The following is a 23565-nucleotide window of genomic DNA, read 5'->3' as shown; positions in this document are numbered from 1 at the left end:
GAAAAAAGTTGCTTCTCTGAAATGTGTCCCAAATAAATTTAACTATGGGCAGATGAGCGTATTCAGTTGGTGAGTAAAGGGTTCCCCTTGAGTGTTGACTTGTAAATTATTGCTGGGGACCAAATAAGAATTTTTCCATTTTTTGTCAGGTCCAATAAAGCACTGGCTGATTCTCTGGATAATGCAAATGACCCCAACGATCCCATCGTCAACAAGTTGCTTCGATCCATGGCTACACAGGCCATGTCTAACGCTCTGTATTTTTCCACCGGATCATGTGCCGAGGAAGAGTTCCATCACTATGGTGAATGAGTGCCATTTTCTTCTGTTGTGGCCAAAGCCTTGAGCAAACTGTTTAAAAAAGTTTGTTGTTGTTGTTGTTTATTTTGATTTTTTGGTTTATTTTTTAAGGTCTTGCATTAGATAAATATACTCACTTTACCTCTCCAATAAGAAGATACTCAGATATTATAGTGCATCGATTACTAATGGCAGCCATTTCAAAAGATAAGAAAATGGAAATTAAGGAAAATTTATTTAGCAACAAAGATCTTGAGGAGTTATGCAGACATATCAACAACAGAAACCGAGTAAGAGGGATTTTTAATTCTCTTACCATCATCTCTTTTGCTAACAGAATATCAACTTTATTGTGTAGTGGAACAAAGTACTGTATATCCCAGCAAATTAAACTCTAGAATTATTCCATTCAGTGAGAAAGATGAAAAATCATAAGGTTTGTTGAGTAGCTCTCAATACATTTACAAATGTTCTGAAATACTTAATGTGGATTTATGAGATTCGAGTCAGATTTTTCCCCCCAAAATGTAGAAATGTGAAAGATTGTCTATCATCTTACTACCCAAAGATAATAACAATTCTAGACAATGCTTTTTATTTATAAAAATATCCAATCATACCTGCTGTTTGAAGTAGGGCCTTTTTTCACTTAACATTGTTATTTATAGATACCATATCAATATAGTTACATCATTATTTTATAAACTACTTTGTATTTTATTTCATATTGTTGCTATTGACCATGTTATACAACTTAGATAGAACTAGACCATTTGGTTAAACATCAGATTGGAAACTGCCTAAATGTTTAATATTATCTGTATCCAGTTAGAACACTAGTTTGATACTAAACAGTCTTGTAGCCAGTACTCATGTTGGTTTAAATTAAAAATTTAGCTCCTCACTTGCACTAGCCACATTCACATGCTTAATAGACACGTGTAGCTAGTGGCTACCTATGGGACAACACAGATACAGAATGTTTCCATCATTTCAGAAAGTTTGGTTAGGCAGCAGTGTTCCTGGCAATCTAGTTTACAACCATCCTCATGTATATTTTTACAGACTTCTCACATTTTGCCTGGATAAATTCCTGGCAATAATGAATTACTAAATCAAAAGAGGTACACAAAACTTTCAGCTTTTGTTTTAATTGGAAGATAATTGCTGTACAATTTATAGTGAAATAAATCAGATTAATGAATCTGCCATACATCAACACAAATCAGGCATAATTAAAACTTTCATACCTAATACTAAATTGCCCTCCAGAATATAGTTCTAATTTGCACTTCCATCAGCAAACAGACAGACTTGAAAAATACAGGTAAGACATAGACCTGGGTACTTTTCCTCTTCTTGAGTGAACTATAAACAGCTTTTAAATAACAAACAAGTAGTTTTCTTTAAAGAATTAATTTTCTAAGACATTTCTGAGGGATTGATAAAGGGTCCTACAAATTGATTTAATTAATAATAGAGAATATTTGTATTAATGGTTTTCTAGAACCTCGCCTTTCTAAAAGACATTGTTTCTTTGGGAATATGAATCACATGTTTCTTCTGGGGTGTCCAGAAGTCCATCATGTTTGGGGCTTGTGCTTCTTCTTACAGGCAGCACAGCATTCTCAGAAGCAATCTACTGAGCTCTTCCAATGCATGTATTTTAAAGACAAAGACCCAGAAACTGAGGAGCGTTGCATATCTGATGGGGTCATTTATTCAATTAGGACAAATGGTGTGCTTGTGTTTATACCAAGGTATGTTATTTCTAACACAAAAGTTGTTACGAAGTCATAGTTAACCTTAATACAGACACAGTGTAGAAATGGTGGGCTCGATTCCTGGGTTGGGAAGATCCCCTGGAGAAGGGAAAGTCTACCTACTCCAGTATTCTGGCCTGGAGAATTCCATGGACTGTACAGTCCATGGGGTCACAGAGTCGGACACGACTGAGTGACTTTCACTTTATAGAAATGGTACATTAGATATCATTCTTTAAAGCACTTTAGCAACTGTTTTGAAGTTACCATATGTACATAATGTAATATATAATTCATTATATAAGTATAAAAAGAGAGATCCCTGGTAGCTCAGATGGTAAAGAATCTGCCTGCAATGCAGGAGACCTAGGTTCAATTTCTGAGTCAGGAAGATCCCCTAGAGAAGGGAATGGCAACCCACTCCAGTATTCTTGCCTGGAAAATTTCAGGAACAAAGGAGCCTGGCAGGCTACAGTCCATGGGGGTCACAAAAAGCTGGACGCAAGTGAGCGACTAACACATTCACTCACTTCTGTATAAGTCATCGGATAGTTTTACTTTTTTCTTTAGCAAAACATTTTGTTTTCGTTTGCTCAATGAAGTAGATATTTGGAGGTTAATCAGATGTAAAGTTCTTTTTCTTGTTTGTTTTTGGAAGTTTTTTGATGTTGTTTCTAAGCTGTAAGAAAAACTAGCATTCTAGATAAGTATACAAGATCTGCATACTAAGAATATACTATCTCTGAATTTTTATTCTAACAATACTTCAGGTTTGGGATTAAAGGTGCTGCTTATTTAAGAAATAAAGATGGTTTAGTGGTCTCATGTGGCCCAGATGGCCATTCTGAATGGAAACCAGGATCCCTTCAACGCTTTCAAAACAAAATCACCTCTACCACGACAGAAGGGGAATCTGTTACATTCCATTTGTTTGACCATGTAACAGTAAGTCTGTATTTAATTAAGCATTGCTTTCAATGCAACAAGCAAAGAATGTGACTTAGTAATATACATTTTCTCCTCTATGATAGGTGAGACTATCTGTACAGACCTCACGTTGCCATTCTGATACAATACGGCTTGAAATAATAAGCAATAAACCACACATGACACCAGATACAGAACTTTTTCAGCAGAGTTCCCTCTTGCTAAAGAGTGATTTAGTGAAAGAAGTAACTAGATCTGTGGAGGAGGCTCAGCTTGCTCAAGAAGTCGCAGTAAACATCACTGAGGATTGTCAAAAATACTGCCAAACAAAGGGAAGAAGCCTGTACACACTTCTAGAGGAAATAAGAGACCTAGCTCTCCTGGATGTTTCCAACAATTACAGCATATGAAACTCTTCTGACTTCACTGAAAGAGAACTTTGTCTTCCGTGAGTGTTTTACCTTCTTTTCAACATCAAGATAAAAGTTTCTGAGCCATTGAGTGCCACCAATCCCTGATTGCAGGGTGGGGGGGGAGGCGAGATTGGGTAGGTATTTCACATATTTGTGAAATGTTTTATCACTAAGTTGTATTAAAGTACAATTAGGTCAGTATGGAAAGTGGTTTTTCAGATACTGGATCACTGAATCCTGGCTCTGCAAAACAGGTTGCCAGTCTTGTTAATAAACCTAGAATTGACTTTTGGCCAGCTTGTCTCAAATCAGTTCTTTTATTGCGTTAATTTCCCAGTAATTTCTACACTGGGCCATTTGGGTCACAGGTCCCTCTGACATCTGCCAGATTAACTTTTCAGTCTCCTTCAGACAGTAAGACTCAGTCCTGTCCATCTGTCCACTTTAAAACTCTCAACTTCGTATTTGACTCAGTCTCCCCTGCTGTCCCCGGCACCAGTTGGGGTTGGGGCCTAGGGAGTGGGATGGGAGGCACAGGGTAAGGTCTGTTCTCTCACACCTCCCTTCCATCCTCTCATTGAGCTAAGTACTCCTCAGATGAGCTGCCCAGGCCTTGCTGTTGCTGGAGACTTATTACTTAGCACTATCACTTTGCCAGTCACACCTCTCCCCAAAAGCAACTTTCTCCATGTCCTAGTTCGTAAAGATTACCTTTGCCTTTCTCTCTCCCCCGTGGGAATCTCCTAAGAACCAGACAAACCTTTAAACTTGATTCTCAACATAGTACTGTCTGTAATTACCCCTCCACCAAGTTAATAAACTGAGGCTGGAAAAACGCCAATTAGGTCTTCCCACCACGTGCCTCTAACACTTCAGCCTCATATCCACCATTCCCAAATCTCTTATTTCCTAGATTTTCATTTCTATATTATTGCACATGTTCTTCCCAATCCTCGGCATCTCCACCAACCCAAGGTCTCCTGTGAATCCTCCCAAGGTGCCCATGATACTCTGCAAATTTCTCTCCAACTACCTAGTCAGTAAGGTACCAACCTTCCCTGGTGGTTTAGTGGGAAAGAATCCGCCTGCCAATACAGAAGATATGGGTTTGGTCCCTGGTCTGACAAGATCCCCCTCTGGAGAAGGAAATGGGAACCCACTCCAGTACTGCCTGGAGAACCCCATGGACAGAGGAGCCTGCTGTGCCACAGTCCATGGGGTCACAAAGAGCTGGAGACAACTTAGTGACTGAACAACAATAAAAAGGTACCAAGGAGCGTTTGAACTTCCTAGGACCTATGCAGGCCAGGCAATACGTCTGCTTTTCACTGACCCTTTGAAAGTATTAAAGTGACTTCTCAAAAGACATGTAAACACATATATAACAACTGTAAACATTTTACCGTAAGTATATAGTGTAGCACTAAAGAGCAGTAAGAAACTTTTATAAAGCCTCTAGGGATAGTTCGTGAGATTTTTATTTAAAAAAAAAAAACATTATTTATTATACATATTTACATCTTAAAACACCACCCAATTTAGTAAAAATAGGGCATTCAATGGAACATAAGCAGCAAAAGCTACTTATTAACTACCAATCATTTTTACAAGGTCATACTTATATACAAATAAACACTAAGGAGAAAAATAGACAACGGAAGTTAATAAGAAACAATTATAAATAAGGCCTCCGCAGTGGCTCAGCACTAAAGAATCTGCCTGCAGTACAGGAGACACTGGAGACTCAGGCTTGATCCCAGGGTTGAGATCCCCTGGAGGAGGAAATGGCAAACCCACTCCAGTGATTCCTGCCTGGAAAACCCTATGGACAGAAGAGCCTGGCAGGCTACAATCCATGGGGGTCACAGTCAGACACAACTGAGCAATTGAGCACATAATTAAAATAATGCCAAATTTTAAACAGGAGTCTTAAAAGTTTCACTATATAAAGATTTTCACTCAAAGCAAACAAAATGCACTGCACCGTCATCTCAAATTTGGAAGACAGCAAGTTAATAGATGTTCTCATTTGAGGCCTATCCAACTTGAGGAACATTTCTAGACGAAGCCTTAAGTTACTACCGTACATTTTAAAAGGATTGGTCCAGTTGCGTTTTCTCAACTTTTAATTCCTCCTCTTCTTTTACAGTACTGGCAGCACCAGCATTAACTGGACTGTCTAGGTCTTTGTTAAATCCATTTGATTCTTCCTCCTTTTGCTCCTCACCTGTTCTACCCTCCTCAGATGTCTGTGTGCTAGGTGTGTTCACTGACAAGTCTACAAGAGAAACCATTATTAATCATTACAAGCACTGGACCTGTTCTTACCTAATACAAACTTCTTCACAAGTCTAGATCAATAAAAATGAAATCTATGATCACTTAAATGTTAATTATGATCCCTTTCTTCCAAATAAAGCCATTTCTATACATGTATTATTATAAAATCCATTATAAATGCAAGTTGAACTCAAACTTTTGAATCATAGCCAGATGCAACTGTTCACATTTAAAAATCACAATTACTAGATAGGTTTTGTAAAGTCAAATATTCTTATGAGATATATAAGTTATAGTAAAAAAATATTTAAGATACTCATTTCTACTCAGAAAATTTTAAAGTCATATATTATAAATAGAAGATGTGCCTTAAAATACTTATCGCCAAGTGAACTTTGATAATGACAGCAAGGAAGAACTGCCACCAACAACAGTTCTATCTTCATGTAATTTTTCATAAAGTAGTATAAAACATCCATTTGTTAGGTTAAAAATTAAATTCATTCTAACTGGAAAACAACTGATAATACCATTGAATAATTTTCACTTGAGAATTTCATTATTTTGCGTGAAACTTGTTTTATAACATGGTATCTTCACTACTGTAATGCTTATTTTCCCACTTCAAAAGGAAAAACTGGATTGGAAACTGACAAAGGTAAATGTGATTATGTATGCTTCATTCAAAAGCAATTTGCAATTATTTTTTAAATACAGCTTTCCAAATTTGATTATCCAGTTTCCAAACCCACAGTCTGTTTTAAATCAGCAAATTGTAAGGCAGTCTTAAAAGAGATAAGGGAATCAATAAGAAAGCAAATATGACAGCTCACAGCAGAAGTGACACAATGCAATAAAAAGCATTCATGTCACAGCAAATGGCTCCGAAGTCCTCAATGGGTGCAGAGTATTTTATATGTTTAGGAAATAACAAAGCAATTAATATTTTAATTATGATCATTAAGATAAAATCATATGTCACATGCTTTAAGGAGTCAGGGAAGAATCTGTTTTTGAAAGATCCAGAATCAATTTTAAATGATTATTAGAATAATTTTTTAACAGATGCTCAGCTACCCAGAAAACTATCTTGAACTTGTATTCTTTGTGGATTCCAACTAGGTCTCTCACTCACTCTCTCTTGAATATACATAAATTTAATATACTATACCATATTTTTCTATTCTTCGAGGTATTTTATTTGGAGGAATAGTAAAGAAGTTAAAATTTCTAACATGCCCTTGATATATTAACGGTAGCACATAAAATGCAGCATAAAATTTACCATTTCCTAGGGACTGACTGTTACTCAGTAGCTTTGCCTGTCTTCTTTCCAAGGCCAGTTGTTTATTTCTCTCAATTCTTTGTTGTTGTTCTTCTGTTAGGCTTCTACTGGACTCAGAAGCAAACTCTACACTTCCGTATGAGTTTGTCAGAAAGGGATCTAATTCAGTAGCAGTTACATCGTTGCCATTATTTTCCTCTACTTCATCTGCAGTAGAAAAGAAAAAGTGTGTCTGTAGTGTTAAACTAGTTAGAAAAAGAGTTTCTGCAGCTATTGACTGAAAACCAGTTTAAAGCAACAAGGTACCAGACGTGAAGAAACAATTTGTGAGGTATGAGAATGTCAGATGCCTGACATGCTTGACTCAAACAAGTAGAAGGAATATTTAAAGAGTTATTTTAAGTCAAACGGGATACTAGTTTAAAAATATGTATTGACAGAGAGCAAAAGTTTGTAGTTCTCAATAAAAGAACTTAAAGAATCCAATGCATATCCTTGTTTTACATTAAAAACATTTTACTAGCTTGCTACATTGTTTGTATGACACACAGTAATTATTTTATACAGGCTATTTTTATATAGGGTAAAACCGAGACACGAAGTGGAAAAGGAAAAGAAATTTAGAGATCTGTGGACATATTTCCAAGCTAATTTTTTAAATTCAGTGCTGTCTACATTATTGTCTTAATAAATTCTTAAAACCCTTTACACCAGTTATCTCAAAGTAGGATGTTCCTAAAATGATCCACAGGGGTATGAAAAGTAAATACTAAATTTTCCCTTTATACTTCATTGAAGAATTAAGAACAATTTATATTTCTTCTTCTAACTTACATCTAGAAGAAGAACTGGCGGTAACAACCTATCACTTATCCTAAGCTACCTTCAAGGCAGGGTGGAGTTGAGTCCTCATTTGTTAAATTCAGCATATTATGACATATAGATGATATGCTGATGACCTAGTTAAGCAAACTGACATACTATCTATTTTAACCAAAACAAACCCTAACAAAATGCACAAGTGGTAACTTTAAAAGATTTTTGCAAAATAACAGAACATCTGTAGGTGGAAGATAACAGAAGTATAAGCAAGAACTAAGAAGATAGCAAAGCTGACACTTTAACTTCTCTTTGTATCATTCACATTATGGAGTTCCAAGACAACCATTTGAAATATGAATTTACATCTACTCTCCTTTCCTAGGAGTGTGTGTGTCTGTATATATTGTACAGTGTTGTTGTTATTTAGTCACTATGTCCAACTCTTTTGTGACCCCATGGACCATAGCTCACCAGGTTCCTCTGTCCATGGGATTTCCCAGGCAAGAATAGTGGTGTGGGTTGCCATTTCCTTCTCCATGGGATATTCCCAACCCACGTCTCCTGCATTGGCAGGCAGATTCTTTACCACTGAGCCACCAAGGAAGCCCATTAGCACATAGTACGAAGCTCAAAAAGTTCAATGAATAAGCTAACTAACCCAGTAGGATATGCTGTGGGATTCAGCCTGATAACTAATTCCTTTCACATATCAAATCCCATACCAACATTTCATACCATACCTTACCAAATAATTAAACCTTGGATTATTTAAATCACAATCTTTTACACCTTTAAAAGCAATTTATAAATAAGTTTCGGGGATTCTATATGGAGCCTGTATTTTCTACTACATCTATTAAAAATTTTAAAAACAAAAAGCAAACATGTATGGAGCCATCGCACAGAAAATCTGATAACTATACAGACCCTGTCGGCAGGAACCATATGTTTTGATGTATGTGACTGCCTATGGTTGCACTGTACAACTAACAAATGCAATCAATACCAGGAACAGTCACATAGGTCTAATTAAAGTCATATATACAAGATCTGTACTCTTATGTGAAATGTGAACTAGTTCAACATCAAATTATTCTAATTTCCCAGAACCACTTTTTTATAATGGGCATGTATATGAACACTGTATCTTTTCATATATTTTTATTAACAAGCACTACAAAAGATCAATGGGTCATGACCAACAGTTCACAAAAACTCATGCTCTTTGTGAACATGTAAAGATATTTTTACATCTCTTAATGGCATACCACTGTGTATTCTAGATGTACCAAGGCATCTTAATTCATTCCTATTTACTATACGGTAATTATATACTCAAAATAGACTAAGAACTTGGTCCTATAACACTGCCAACCCCAACTAGATCCATTTGTAAAAGCAAACTTATTATCAAGCAGATAAACCTATATTCTTACCATTATTGCTTACAAAATCTTCATGTACAATAGGGAGATCAAGTCGAATTCGTTTTAAACAGGTCTGAAAATAAAAGACATTTTTACATTTTCACTTAGATTTGGGAGAAATGGTCACTGATTTTATTATTAGTTTCAAAAAAAGTTGCTCAAGTAACTACTATTAACTCTCCTCCTCTCTACTAAGACTGCAAAATGAAGACCCCAAAGAGCTACTTAGCCTCAACTAAATATATCCTTATACAATTTAGCATTGTGAATGATATTCATAGTAATCTCAACACCTACCTGAACTTCCTTTTTATTTCCCAGATATTCAACTCTGTCAATAAAATCTTCAAACTGCAGTTTAGGGAATAGCCTATGTGCCCAGTGCTCCATGTGTCTGATTAGTATCTTCAAGTCCTCAGCCTGGCACATAAAAATAAAAATGCTAAGTAGAAGATTCATTCACACAAGTGACCTTGTCAGCAGATTTCAGAATTGAACAGTAGTACCAAAGTCACTGGTGTCCTTCTATATCTATAAGGTTAATAAACTTTTAGAAGAACTTTAAGAAGAAAAGTATGTATTAAGGGCTTAGGGATTGCAGTAGGTTTAAAACCTGCAGTAGGCTTTAAAATTTGGAGGAAAAAAAGAAACGTAGTATGAAAACTTAATAAAAGTTAAAAGATAATCACATGTGTCTTTTCAGGACTATAGAGTAATACTTGAAAGTAAATTTAATAAAATAGAACAAGGTTATCTTTTAGAAATAACTATACAAACTGACAGGGCCCTAAAAATCATATACAGAGAAGAAAGCACTGAGAATCAGCTCTGCTGATTTCCAAGGGCAAAGTACTGAAGACGAGCAAGAAAAGTGCATTCTCAGACCATAGTACCTCTCTACATTTGAAATTTCAATTGAACACTAAAAAAAATTTTAATGAAAAACAAAATTTAATAAACCACAGTAATAAATGAAAGAAGTTCCAAATTCCTGATTTTACTATAATTTTTTTTTTCTTACAGAATTTTAAAATAGGAGATGATTAAAAGCTCTGGATCAGACCGCATAGATTCAAATCTAAATTCTACCACTTAATACCTGTGTGACGTTGAACAAATCACTTTACCTGTGTAATTTTTCTTCATGAATAAAATGAGATTATACACACCTCATAGTGTTGTTACGAGGATTAAGTAATATAAGTAAAGTGCCTGACACAAAGCAAGCCCACAAATGTCCACTATTATTGTGATGGTGGTATTTAATCTTGCTGATATTTGAACCATAAGAAGCTCGTGGTTAAAACAATAAACGCTACCAATAACTCAATATGTAATACTGAGAACATAATGTCTTATTGTTCTCATTCTGATAAAGATAAAAGTTCTTTTAAAGGCTCAACCACCTATGACCATCTTCCAGTTGTTGACCAACCACCCCATAATGTCATGTTAGACCCAAGGGACAGAGAAGAGACATACCTAAATACAGTGTAAAGTCCCAAATCATACCTGGAAAAAAGGTATCAGTGATGCAACTTTGTGAGCAAATAGTAAGAATTTTCAAAGGCAAAGTATAGAAGACTAGACAAACTCAGAGCCCACTCTCACCCAGTGAAGGAATACAAAATATTTATTCTTCATATAAGTTTATTTATCTTAACAAAGAACTTATAAAAATGATGACGATGTCACAATTTCAAAGCACCAGTTTATCATTACTACCTGAAAATTTCAATAAAAGCAGTGAATTAACTGAGCTGGGCATGGTTTTTAAATATCTTGACTTAGGTTTAGTTTTGTGGCAAAATAGAACACAGGCTTATATTCTTCCTTATTGTCCACCGAAGCTAAGAAAATGTAATACAGGTTTTTCAGCTTCCTAGGTTTAAAATTTGGGGATTTTTACTTTTGTACCTCCCAATCACCTCCAAGTATTATAAGTTGTTCATCTCCTTGCTATTATTAATATCCTATCTAGGCTATTTCACTTCGTTCCCCTGGAAGTGAAACAGCCTCTGAATTACTGTCTGCTTCTGTTCATTTCCCTCTTTCCAACTCTCCTGAACACCACACCAAAATCATGCTCATGTTGTATTAATGATCCTCTAGCTGGTCCATGAAACAAAAGTCAAGGGTCTGCTCTTAACCACTGGCAGTGGAAGCTTAAAACTAAAACTCAGTTTCCTTCACTATATAATGGGACCAACACCTACCCCAGAGGTTGATAATTTAAGAACATATTTGAAAATCCTTCATAAATTATTACAAAGCTCTACAAAGATATCATCTGCAAAAAAATTATATCTACATTCTACATGATGCAAAAGAAATTTTTAAATGTCCACTTGTGCAGAGATTGACAGTTCCTAGATGTCTTCAATGTCCTTTCCACATATCACAGTTTCTAAAGAGATATGAAACATTCTAAGATTCCTGAAAGCATGATAATGGGCACACAGTCTCACCAATATTTTAAGAAACAAAGGTCTAAAATACAAATCAGACATTTCTTACCTCATGACCTTTACCTTTGAATTTTGCCTTCTCAAACACATGCCTTAATGCTGGGAGCCCTCTCTCTGAAATTAATCTGTGAATAGAAGTATTTTTAAATTTCAAGTTTTCTAAAGCCATCAAGGCCAAAGCAAGATCATAAGAAAAAAACGTTATCTATTAAACTGAAAAAAAATGCTTTTAGAAATATCTGATCCCAAAATCATCCCAACCAAAAGCTTGTAACGTAAGAGGGAAAAGATGATGGCAAGAAAAGTATAAATGTTTAAGGAAATAGTAAATGTACCTCTCAGCATTCAGCTTGGGTATATTCCTTTTAACTGTTCTCTTCGGAGGTACAGGAACAGGCGCTCCTCTCCCTGACTCTGGTGAAATATACCAAGATTTATTATTACTTATTTAAGCCTCATTTCTAAAATGTGTCATTTTGTAAGCTGACAGAGGGAAAGCTGAACATGGACACCATGGACCTTCTGCAGGTTCAGCGCCTTCACCATCTTCCCTCTCTGGAGAGGCTGGAGGTGGGAACGGAGGAAAAGTTTCATCTTCTATATGCTCATAATCTGGTAGGTCAACCAAGCCATTCTCCTGTGGTTCTAGCATCTTTTCCTCTAGGGAAAAAAAAGTAAAATGTTTATTCATCCAAGCAGTTTTTCTATTACACAGTTAAGTTCCACTTGCAGCAAAATGCATGTTTTTCAGTCAGTTAAACCAGATTTCAAACTTACACATCGTGAAACAAAGTGGAGAATACAACAATTACAGAAAAAAGAACCTAAGTTAGAAACTGGAAGAACTGAGTTCTAATGGACAGCCTACCACTAAATAACTATATGGGTTTGAGCAAAACATTTTACCTTAACTGTTGAGCTTCCCCATTATAAAATGATTTTAACTTTTCAAAGGGTTTCAAACTGTGGTCCAAATGGGCTGAAACAGGCAGGGTACAAGAACCTCACCTCCACTCCAACCAGAGCTTTAAAAATTACTAGGAATTCCCGGGTTGTCCAGTGGTTAGGGCTCTGTGCTCTGCCAGGGCCCTGGGTTCAATCCCTGCCCTGGGAACCAAGATCCCATAAGCTGTGCAGTGGGGCCAAAAGGGGAAAAAATAAAAATACTGTTTACATATTGGCTTTCTAGTAAAGTTTCCTTTGAAATGGAAATAATTTCTTGATTGGTAACATGAAAGAATGCTTTCATACCATCTCACTTGACCTCTCAGAAACATCTGACACTTTTAATCAGTTCCTTTTACTGGAAAAGTATTTTTGTTGACTTCTGAAACACAGTATTCACCTGGTTTTCCTCCCTTCCTGGACACGCCTCCTAAACTTCTGCAGATTCATCTTCCTCTAACCTGGTTAATAAGTATCCAAGATTTCATCCTCGGCCCTCTTCACTCAGTTATGCACATGACTCTAATTTACAGATGACTCGCTAATTTTTTATTTCTACACAAGCATCAAATCTGAGCTCTAAATCCCTACTTCGCATTCTACAGCTCTAAAATTTTTCAAAGGCATCTAAAACTTACCTTGTATAAAACCAATCTTCTAAATTTTCTCCGTTCAGTAAATGACACCAATCCAGCTACACAAGTCAGAAACCTGCAAGTCACCCTTAATACTTCATTCCCCTATCCTACTTACCCTGTCCATTTACTTCCAGATTACTCCTTGAGTCTGCCATTTCTATTTCCACAACTACTTCCTAACATATATTGGATTATTCCATTACTCCTATCATTTTGCCCTTTCACTCCATTCTTCGTATTACAGCTTACCTAACCTCTGGAATGTGACAGAATATCACCTACTGGAGATGGGAATGGCAAACCACTTCAGTATTCTTGCCTTGAGAACCCCATGAGCAGTATGAAAAGACAAAATGATAGGATACCGAAAGAGGAACTCCCCAGGTCAGTAGGTGCCCAATACGCTACTGGAGATCAATGGAGAAATAACTCCAGAAAGAATGAAGGGATGGAGCCAAAGCAAAAACAATACCCAGTTGTGGATGTGACTGGTGATAGAAGCAAGGTCTGATGCTGTAAAGAGCAATATTGCATAGGAACCTGGAATGTCAGGTCCATGAATCAAGGCAAATTGGAAGTGGTCAAACAGGAGATGGCAAGAGTGAACGTCGACATTCTAGGAATCAGCAAACTAAAATGAACTGGAATGGGTGAATTTAACTCAGATGACCATTATATTTACTACTGTGGGCAGGAATACCTTAGAAGGAATGGAGTAGCCATCATGGTCAACAAAAAAGTCCGAAATGCAGTACTTGGATGCAATTTAAAAAACGACAGAATGATCTCTGTTCGTTTCCAAGGCAAACCATTCAATATCACGGTGATCCAAGTCTATGCCCCAACCAGTAATGCTGAAGAAGCTAAAGTTGAACGGTTCTATGAAGACCTACAAGATCTTTTAGAACTAACACCCCAAAAAGATATCCTTTTCATTATAGGGGACTGGAATGCAAAAGTAGGAAGTCAAGAAACACCTGGAGTAACGGCTAAATTTGGCCTTGGAGTATGGAATGAAGCAGGGCAAAGACTAATAGAGTTTTGCCAAGAGAACGCACTGGTCATATCAAACACCCTCTTCCAACAACACAAGAGAACACTCTACACATGGACATCACCAGATGGTCAACAGTGAAATCAGAGTGATTATATTCTTTGCAGCCAAAGATGGAGAAGCTCTATACAGTCAGCAAAAATAAGACCGGGAGCTGGCTGTGGCTCAGATCATGAACTCCTTATTGCCAAATTCAGACTTAAATTGAAGAAAGTAGGGAAAACCACTAGACCATTCAGGTATGACCTAAATCAAATCCCTTATGATTATACAATGGAAGTGAGAAATAGATTTAAGGGCCTAGATCTGATAGACAGAGTACCTGATGAACTATGGACGGAGATTTGTGACACTGTACAGGAGAAGGGATCAAGACCATCCCCATGGAAAATGCAAAAAAGCAAAATGGCTGTCTGGGGAGGCCTTACAAATAGCTGTGAAAAGAAGTGAAAAGCAAAGGAAAAAAGGAAAGATATAAGCATCTGAATGCAGAGTTCCAAAGAATAGCAAGAAGAGATAGGAAAGCCTTCCTCAGCAAACAATGCAAAGAAATAGAGGAAAAGAACAGAATGGGAAAGACTAGAGATCTCTTCAAGAAAATTAGATATACCAAGGGAACATTTCATGCAAAGATGGGCTTGATAAAGGACAGAAATGGTATGGACCTAACAGAAGCAGAAGATATTAAGAAGGGTGGCAAGAATACACAGAAGAACTGTACAAAAAAGATCTTCACAACCCAGATAATCACAATGGTGTGATCACTCACCTAGATCCAGACATCCTGGAATGTGAAGTCAAGTGGGCCTTAGAAAGCATCACTATGAACAAAGCTAGTGGAGGTGATGGAATTCCAGTTGAGCTATTTCAAATCCTGAAAGATGATGCTGCGAAAGTGCTGCACTCAATATGCCAGCAAATTTGGAAAACTCAGCAGTGGCCACAGGACTGGAAAAGGTCAGTTTTCATTCCAATCCCAAAGAAAGGCAATGCCAAAGAATGCTCAAACTACCGCACAATTGCACTCATTTCACACGATAGTAAAGTAATGCTCAAAATTCTCCAAGCCAGGCTTCAGCAATACGTGAACCATGAACTTCCAGATGTTCAAGCTGGTTTTAGAAAAGGCAGAGGAACCAGAGATCAAATTGCCAACATCTGCTGGATCATGGAAAAAGCAAGAGAGTTCCAGAAAAACATCTATTTCTGCTTTATTGATTACGCCAAAGCCTTTGACTGTGTGGATCACAATAAACTGTGGAAAATTCTGAAGAGATGGGAATACCAGACCACCTGACCTGCCTCTTGAGAAACCTTTATGCAGATCAGGAAGCAACAGTTAGAACTGGACATGGAACAACAGACTGGTTCCAAATAGGAAAAGGAGTATATCAAAGCTGTATATTGTCACCCTGCTTATTTAAGTTATATGTAGAGTACATCATGAGAAATGCTGGGCTGGAGGAAGCACAAGCTGGAATCAAGATTGCCAGGAGAAATATCAACAACCTCAGATATGCAGATGACACCACCCTTATGGCAGAAAGTGAAGAGGAACTAAAAAGCCTCTTGATGAAAGCGAAAGAGGAGAGTGAAAAAGTTGGCTTAAAGCTCAACATTCAGAAAATGAAGATCATGGCATCTGGTCCCATCACTTCATAGGAAATAGATGGAGAAACAGTGGAAACAGTGTCAGACTTTATTTTGGGGGGTTCCAAAATCACTGCAGATGGTGATTGGAGCCATGAAATTAAAAGACACTTACTCCTTGGAAGGAAGTTATGACCAACCTAGATAGCATATTCAAAAGCAGAGACATTACTTTGCCAACAAAGGTCCATCTAATCAAGGCTATGGTTTTTCCAGTAGTCATGTATGGATGTGAGAGTTGGACTGTGAAGAAAGCTGAGCACCGACGAATTGATGCTTTTGAACTGTGGTGTTGGAGAGGACTCTTGAGAGTCCCCTGGACTGCAAGGAGATCCAACCAGTCCATTCTGAAGGAGATCAGCCCTGGGTCTTCTTTGGAAGGAATGATGCTGAAGCTGAAACTCCAGTACTTTTGCCACCTCATGCGAAGAGTTGACTCATTGGAAAAGACCCTAATGCTGGGAGGGATTGGGGGCAGGAGGAGAAGGGGATGACAGAAGATGAGATGGCTGGATGTCATCACTGACTCGATGGACATGAGTTTGGGTGAACTCCGGGAGTTGGTGATGGACAGAGAGGCCTGGTGTGCTGCCATTTATGGGATCGCAAAGAGTCGGACACGACTGAGCAACTGAACTGAACTGTACCTTTGGAAATGTCAAGCTAATCATATCACTACCAGGCTTAAAGACGTCAATGACTTTCTGCTGCTCTTAAGATAATGACAAAACTCTAAGGCCCTGCAGGGTTTAGCACCTTCCTCCTTCTCTACAGACTTCACACTATTCTCTATGCTTTGTCTGACCCCTCAGGCCACTAGACCTTTACAAAGGCTCTTCTCTGACTCCTCATCCCTTTCAGATCTCAACTGTCAAATCAGAAAAATCTCCCCCAATTTTCCTAAATTAAATCCTTTATAAGCATTCAAAATGTCAAGTAGTAGTTTCATAGCACTTACCCAGACCCAGTATTAGGTTCTATTTGTGTCATTATTTGATAAATGTTTGTCTCCCATAGGAGACTGTAGCTCTAAAAGGGCAATGACAAGGTGGGTCTTTGTTCTCCTCTATTGTATCCCCAGAGCTGATACACAGCTGGTGTTGGAGAAATAGTTCTTGATCTTGGCCCTCCCAACTTGTACTAGCAGAAAACCTAGGCAGCTCTACAGCCCCAAAGGAGAGCACACCTCCCAACGCCTACTTCAAATATGGCCAAGAGGGAAATGGACAGGAAAGGGATTCTTGGAGGGCAAGGCTGGAACCCTGGAGGAAGAGAACAAAGTGTTGGTCCCCGAGAGGAGAAATGAAGTGACCAACTGATCTTTCTCGTTTCACTGCCAGAACAATTAGCCCAAGAATCCTCACTATCCAAATTCATATTCCCTGAATTCAGATACTGAGAGTTACTTTAGTGAGTTCAGGTCATGGGTGCTGTAATGCTTCATCCCAATCTATCAGATTCCTGAGTTTTGGATAACAAACATGAGGGTTCATGAAAGAAAGATATCTCAACAAGTTATCTGAATCTGTTCAGTTCCTGAGTTTGGACAGGGACAGTTCTGACGGCAATGATACTTGACAACTGCAATCTCCATCTAGCAGGATTAATAACTGCAATGGACCACTGAAAAAACAAAAGTAATACAAAATAATTGTTGAATGGACGAATGAAGAATTTCAAAATTTCCCCAAAACTATAAAACTACCAGAGCCAGATGATTTCCAAAGTCTTGCCAATTCTAAATTTCCAAGACAACAAGTACATAAAAACAAAACAAAGTTATCAACCATAGATTTTCAAAACTGGAAAGGCAGTTAAAGGTCATACTGAAGTTTTTTTGGTTTTTAAGTAAAAATAGAAGATATATTTTTCATTTTCACCAAGAACATTATTGAACAAGGTATTCACTGTGGTTCCACTACCTTCTGCCATTTTTAAGGCAAGTTTGTAATTCGATCTGCTCAAAACTATTTATCTTTTTGAGGAAAGAACAGTTCTAGGTGCCTTTTACAGTTTTCCAGAGAATGGAGATTTTTTTTTTCCATTAAGAGAATTTTGTACAGACCAAAATAAATGGAAATCCCAAGGTGCAATGGCTGGTGGATGAATCAGAACTTCCCAGCCAAGTTGTAACAGTTTTTGCCTGATTATCAAAGAAATATATGATACCAGAAAAACAAAACAACCCAATCAAAAAGTGGGCAAAGACCTAAACAGACATTTCTCCAAAGAAGACATACAGATAGCTAATAAAAACATGACAAGATGCTCAACATTGCTCATTATTAGAGAAATGAAAATCAAAACTACAGTGAGGTATCACCTCACACCAGTCAGAATGGCCATCATCAAAAAATCCACAAACAATAAACACTGGAGAGGGTGTGGAGAAAAGGGAACCCTCTTGCTCTACTGGTGGGAAAGTAAACTGATACAGCCACTATGGAAAATATGATTCCTCAAAACACTGGGAGTAGAACTGACACAGGACCCAGCAACCCCACTATTTGGCATATACTCTGAGGAAATCAAAATTGAACAAGGCACATGTACCCCAGTGTCCTCTGCAGCACTATTTCCAAGAACTGGGGCACGGAAGCAACCTAGATGTCCATCGACAGATGACTGGATAAAAGAAACAGTGATACATATATACAATGGAATACTACTCAGCCATTAAAAGGGACACACCTGAGTCAGTTCTAATGAAGTGGATCAATCTAGAGCCTATTATACACAGTGAAGTCAGAAACAGGAAAACAAATATAGTATATAACGCGTATAGAATCTAGAAAGATGGCAGTAATGTACCTATCTGCAGGGCAGCAATGGAGATGCAGACATAGAGAAAAAACTTATGGACAAGGAGGGGGCAAGAAGGAGAGGGTGGGATGAATTGAGAGAGAAACATGGAAGCATATATACTACCATATGTAAAATACATAACCAATAGGAATTTGTTTTATGACTCAGAGAACTCAAACTGGGGCTCTGCAACATCCTAGAGGGGTGGGAGGTGAGAGCGAGGCTCAAGAGGGAGGGGACATACGTATACCTATGGCTGATCATGTTGATGTATGGCAGAGGCCAACACACTATTGTGGAGCAACTACCCTTCAATTAAAAATAAATGAATTTTAAATAAATAAATATTTTTAAAAGTAAAGAAACATATGGTCTTACATTCTATTTGTTTTCTGTTGACTAATTCAGATGCTTTTTGTTAAGTGCTTTCAGCTGGTCTAATATGGAAACTGGCAGATTTCATTTCCTTGAGCTCCAGAATCACTGTGGATGGTGACTACAGGCATGAAATTGAAAGATGCTTGCTCCCTGGAAGAAAAACTATGACAAACCTAGACACAGTATTAAAAAGCAGAGACATCAATTTGCCAACAAAGGTCCATATAGTCAAAGCTATGGTTTTTCCAGCCATCAGGTACAGACCTGAGAGCTGGACCATAAAGAAAGCTGAGCACTGAAGAACTGATGCTTTTGAACTGCAGTGCTGGAGAAGATTCTTGAGAGTCCCTTTGACTGCAAGGAGGTCAAGCCAGTCAATCTTAAAGGAAATTACCCTGAATATTCATTGGAAGGACTGATGCTGAAACTCTAATAATTTGGCCATCTGATGCAAAGAGCCAACTCACTGGAAAAGACCCTGATGCTGTGAAAGATTGAGGGCAAGAGGAGAAGGGGCAACAAAGGATGAGATGGTTGGACGGCATCACCGACTCAACAGACATAAGTTTGGGCAAACTAGGGGAGATACTGAAGGACAGGGAAGCCAGTTGTGCCGCGGTCCATGATGTTGCAAAGAGTGGGACAACACTTAGCTAATGAACAACAAATTGGAACAAGTATTTGTTGGAATCAATCCTTGGTTTTCCAGAGAGAGCTTGTAAGAGACGACTTCCTTCCAATCCCACCATATACACATCAACTTCTTTGGATGAAGACAGGCCTTTGGTGTGGTTGATGTTCACTTCACTTGCCCCAGGATCTCTTCCATTCCACATTATTGTAGTGTATGCATTTTTAATTGCCCATAACAAATTGTTTTAAAAATGGAAGTTTTTTTTTTATTATATTTAAGTTAAGAATTGCATGCAAAACTAAGGTCAAGAAGGTTTTTTCCACTTAACTTATGTGGAACCCAAACATCAAAGCGATGAACATAACCAAGCTGGTGTAAATGATTTTCAATGCTTGATTTGATATCTTGAGTATGTCGGCTATCTCCCATGTAGTATAACGTTGATTGTTCTCAATGTCTTGATTTATTCACTGGTCTACCAGACCATGGAGCGTCATCCAGTGAGAAACTGCCAGCATGAAACTTTGTAAACCACTTTTAACACTTTTGCTCAGTCACAGCACCTTCTCCATACACTGTACAAATCTTTTTTTGAGTTTCAGTTGCATTTTTACTTTTCTTAAAATAATAAAGCATAATATGCCAAAAATGCTTTTTTTCTTCCATCTTCAATATTAAAAAACGGCTACATAAAAATTCACCAATTTTGATGTTTGGTTTTTTTAATGCATGCTGATAACAAATTTGTTTTCAATGAAGTTAAAGACAACTAAGTGCTATTAGAGCCATTATACAAAAAAAAAAAAAAAACTTTTTGGCGAACCTAAAATAATCTAGTTTCATATCACCAAAAAGTATACTTAGCCCCATTCTGCTTAAGCCTCCTGGAAAGAAATGTGGTTCACATCTTTGAGACCAAAAGGGAGCTATAAATGAGGTAACAAGGCACAAACTATATTAAGCATAACTTGGTCAAGCCTGGAGTGGGACTTGTCAGTAAACTCGTAGTGAATATGACAGTTCCTTGCATAGTCTCTTTTTAGACATTGATGAAGCTCTCTTCACTTCCTCCTCTAGGCCTCAGAATCGCAGAGGAGTGAAGGTAACAAAGAAATTTAATATACAAATTCATTCCCACAGTCTTAGGTGTCCAAAGTCCAACTTTTAAGTTATCAAAACAGAAGACCTTGTCGCCAGAAATCCTACCAAAGTGACTCCATGATCGTCTTTGCTGCTGCTGCTACCCAGGCTTAAAACCACAAAACTTCCCATCCTATCCCTCTTCTCCAATCTCTCCTCTTCTGTGCTTCCTTGTCTAGCCTCTCTTTCAACCGTATTCATTCAACATTCACAGGACGCCTCCTGAGTTTAGAAGTCGCGGCACAGAAGCCGGAGATGTAAAGATGTATCTGACACACGTTCCCTTCCGCTAAAAGGTTTGGTTTAGAGAGTGGCAGACCCGAATGTAAACGAAGTAAAAAAGCGGCAGCTCTGGTCCCCACCGACCTCCTCTCTGCACAGGTCGTGGCCGGTCAGGCCTCCCTTCCCTGCAGTCCTAATCAGCCCAGGTCCGTCTAAGTCACGTCCGCCTGCTTCCTCTCTCTCTCCTTGCGACTGCCCAGCATGCCCACTCCCCGCCTTGACTACCTCGACCATCTCTCCCCTCCGTAATTTCACTCACCCCTCGACCCGCTCTCACCTCGCTCGGGCCGCTGCCGCCACCAGCGCAGAGTTCCGCGCGGCGGAAAAACCGCGTTTCTCTCGAACTCTCGCGAGAAGACTCCTTGGCGTTCGGCGCCAAATCTGCGCACACCCTGGGCGGTGCCTACCAGACCCACCTTCCCCAGGTCCCGCCCACTCATGTCTTCCCCACCTTTCCCAGGTCCAGCCCATCGCTCTACTGCCTTCCGCACCGCACCGCACCCGCCTTCCTGAATTCCTCCCAGAAGCTTAACCTCCTTGCTCCTATGATGTTCGTGTTGCTTATGCTCTATGCACTTTAGACTTTGGAAATAGATCTCAGGTTTTTTAGAAAACTGGATTGTGGATGGAATATAAAGGATAGAGGCAAACAGAATGACTGAGCGATTTCACTTTTTCACCGATTCTTCAGATTTACTAACAGAAATCCTTCAACATGAATTCTCAGGTGGCTCAGTGGTAAGGAAGCCGCCTACCACGGGAGCCCTTGGAGGAGGAAATAACAACCCACTCCCCTATTCTTGCCTGGAAAATCCCATGGACAGAGGAGCCAGGCTGGCTACAGTCTATAGGATGGCAAAGAGTGGAACACCACTGAGCCACTGAGCATGCACCATGTGAATGTAACTACCACAGTTGTAAGGCACTGACATATTAATGTCTGACTGTCCTTTTTCACGTGGGAGAAATACTAGAAATACATTTTCCTTAGCAATTGCACCAGACATGTAAAATATATATAGCTTTCACATAGGCCATGTCACTAAAACTTTTAAAATTGTTTGGTGTTTTTAAAAGTGAATAGTGTTGAAAACACATGAGGCCATCAGTTAGAGGCAGCTGCACATGGAATTGGAAACTCTGGCTTCAGTGTGGTTGAGTTTCTCCAGTATTACCTCAATGAGCAGGGAGACCTTGTCTACATGCTGAAGAAGCTTGACCTTGTGGAACAACACACCCGCTCAACCCATCCTGCTCGGTTCTCCCCAGACAAATACTTTGACACCGCATCATGATCAAGGAACCCTTCAGGACTTCCCTGGTGGTCCAGTGTCTAGGACTCCATGGTTCCATGGCAGAGGGTCCAGGGTTCAATCCCTGGTTGGGGAACTAGATCCCACGTGCTGCAACTAAGACTTGGCGCAGTCAAAAAAATAAAAAGAGGTAAGGAAAGAAACATTCATCGGACTTCACTGGTGGTTCAGTGTTAAGAATCCGCCCTGCAATGCAGGGGACTTGGATTTGATCCCTGGTAGGGGAACTAAGATCCCACATGGAAGTAAGCCTGAGCGCCGCAACTAATGAAGCCTAACATCACAACAAGAGAGTCTTTGCTCCACAACAAAAGATCCCACATGCCACAACTAAGACCCAGTGCAGCCAAATAAATACATAGAAAAGAAATGCTTCAAGGTCCTCAGGACCCAGCAACCATGTCCCATCCTCTGCTGCTGCTGCTGCTGCTAAGTCGCTTCAGTTGTGTCCAACTCTCTGCAACCCCATAGACGGCAGCCCATCAGGCTCCGCCATCCCTGGGATTCTCCAGGCAAGAACACTGGAGTGGGTTGCCATTTCCTTCTCCAACGCATGAAAGTGAAAAGTGAAAGGGAAGTCGCTCAGTCGTGTCCGACTCTTAGCTACCCCATGGACTGCAGCCTACCAGGCTCCTCCGTCCATGGGATTTTCCAGGCAAGAGTACTGGAGTGGGGTGCCATTGCCTTCTCCGGTCCCATCCTCTGAGGATCTATTAAAATTTTATGTCTCTTCAGCTGCCTGCTAGCCTTCAAGAGACTTTCTGAAACTAAACTCTCCAATCTGTGAGCCCTGAGGCCTTTCTATGACCCTTGCAGTCTCATCATGCTTATTGTGAGGCCATCATGGTAGCATCCCCTTTAAAGGGAAGATGTTTGAATCTTCTTTTCATACTTTGAATCATTCCCAGGTTATTAAAATGATTTGAAAGAGCTAGGGAAAAAATGAAGTGTTAAAGAAAAAGTAGACTATTAAAGAACAAAGACTGAGTATAGGGTGTAAAAGCTTTTCTGGCAAGCTGGGAACCCAGTCCAGAGGTGAGG

General features: G+C 38.8%; 2 protein-coding genes and 1 non-coding gene across 8 annotated transcripts in view; 1 reads left to right on the top strand and 2 right to left on the bottom strand.

Moving 5' to 3' along the window:
- The window catches only part of LOC120860910 (DIS3-like exonuclease 1), a 32446-nt gene extending 28747 nt beyond the window's left edge, over positions 1-3699 (top strand). For all 3 annotated transcript variants that reach the window (XM_040236630.1, XM_040236631.1, XM_040236632.1), the window contains 5 exons: positions 150-304; positions 412-590; positions 1915-2060; positions 2834-3008; positions 3095-3699. In XM_040236630.1, coding sequence (XP_040092564.1) covers positions 150-304; positions 412-590; positions 1915-2060; positions 2834-3008; positions 3095-3400 — 961 coding nt within the window. In that variant the 3' untranslated portion in view covers positions 3401-3699. The remainder of the gene's footprint in view (positions 1-149; positions 305-411; positions 591-1914; positions 2061-2833; positions 3009-3094) is intronic.
- Positions 3700-4863: 1164 nt separating this feature from the next.
- Positions 4864-21587, bottom strand: LOC120860908 (TIMELESS-interacting protein). 4 transcript variants are annotated; one of them, XM_040236627.1, is made up of 8 exons: positions 21489-21587; positions 12205-12345; positions 12021-12099; positions 11735-11810; positions 9515-9637; positions 9227-9290; positions 6969-7175; positions 4864-5681 (listed from the first exon to the last, which is right to left on the bottom strand). In XM_040236627.1, the coding sequence occupies exons 2-8, from the start codon at positions 12335-12337 to the stop codon at positions 5494-5496; spliced, it is 870 nt and encodes a 289-aa protein (XP_040092561.1). In that variant the 5' UTR covers positions 12338-12345; positions 21489-21587; the 3' UTR covers positions 4864-5493. The 4 variants fall into 4 exon arrangements, with proteins under 4 accessions (XP_040092561.1, XP_040092563.1, XP_040092562.1 ...); XM_040236629.1 differs by having other exon boundaries at positions 9515-11624; positions 21489-21538; XM_040236628.1 differs by lacking the exon at positions 21489-21587 and adding an exon at positions 13031-13616.
- On the bottom strand, positions 8674-8809 carry LOC120860918. The gene has a single exon (XR_005720460.1).
- Positions 21588-23565: the final 1978 nt, after the last annotated feature.

Source organism: Oryx dammah, unplaced genomic scaffold, assembly GCF_014754425.2.
Source record: "Oryx dammah isolate SB20612 unplaced genomic scaffold, SCBI_Odam_1.1 HiC_scaffold_11209, whole genome shotgun sequence".
Classification (NCBI taxonomy): Eukaryota; Metazoa; Chordata; class Mammalia; order Artiodactyla; family Bovidae; genus Oryx; species Oryx dammah.
Note: the sequence above shows the minus strand (reverse complement) of the source record. Positions and strands in the feature narration are given on the sequence as shown.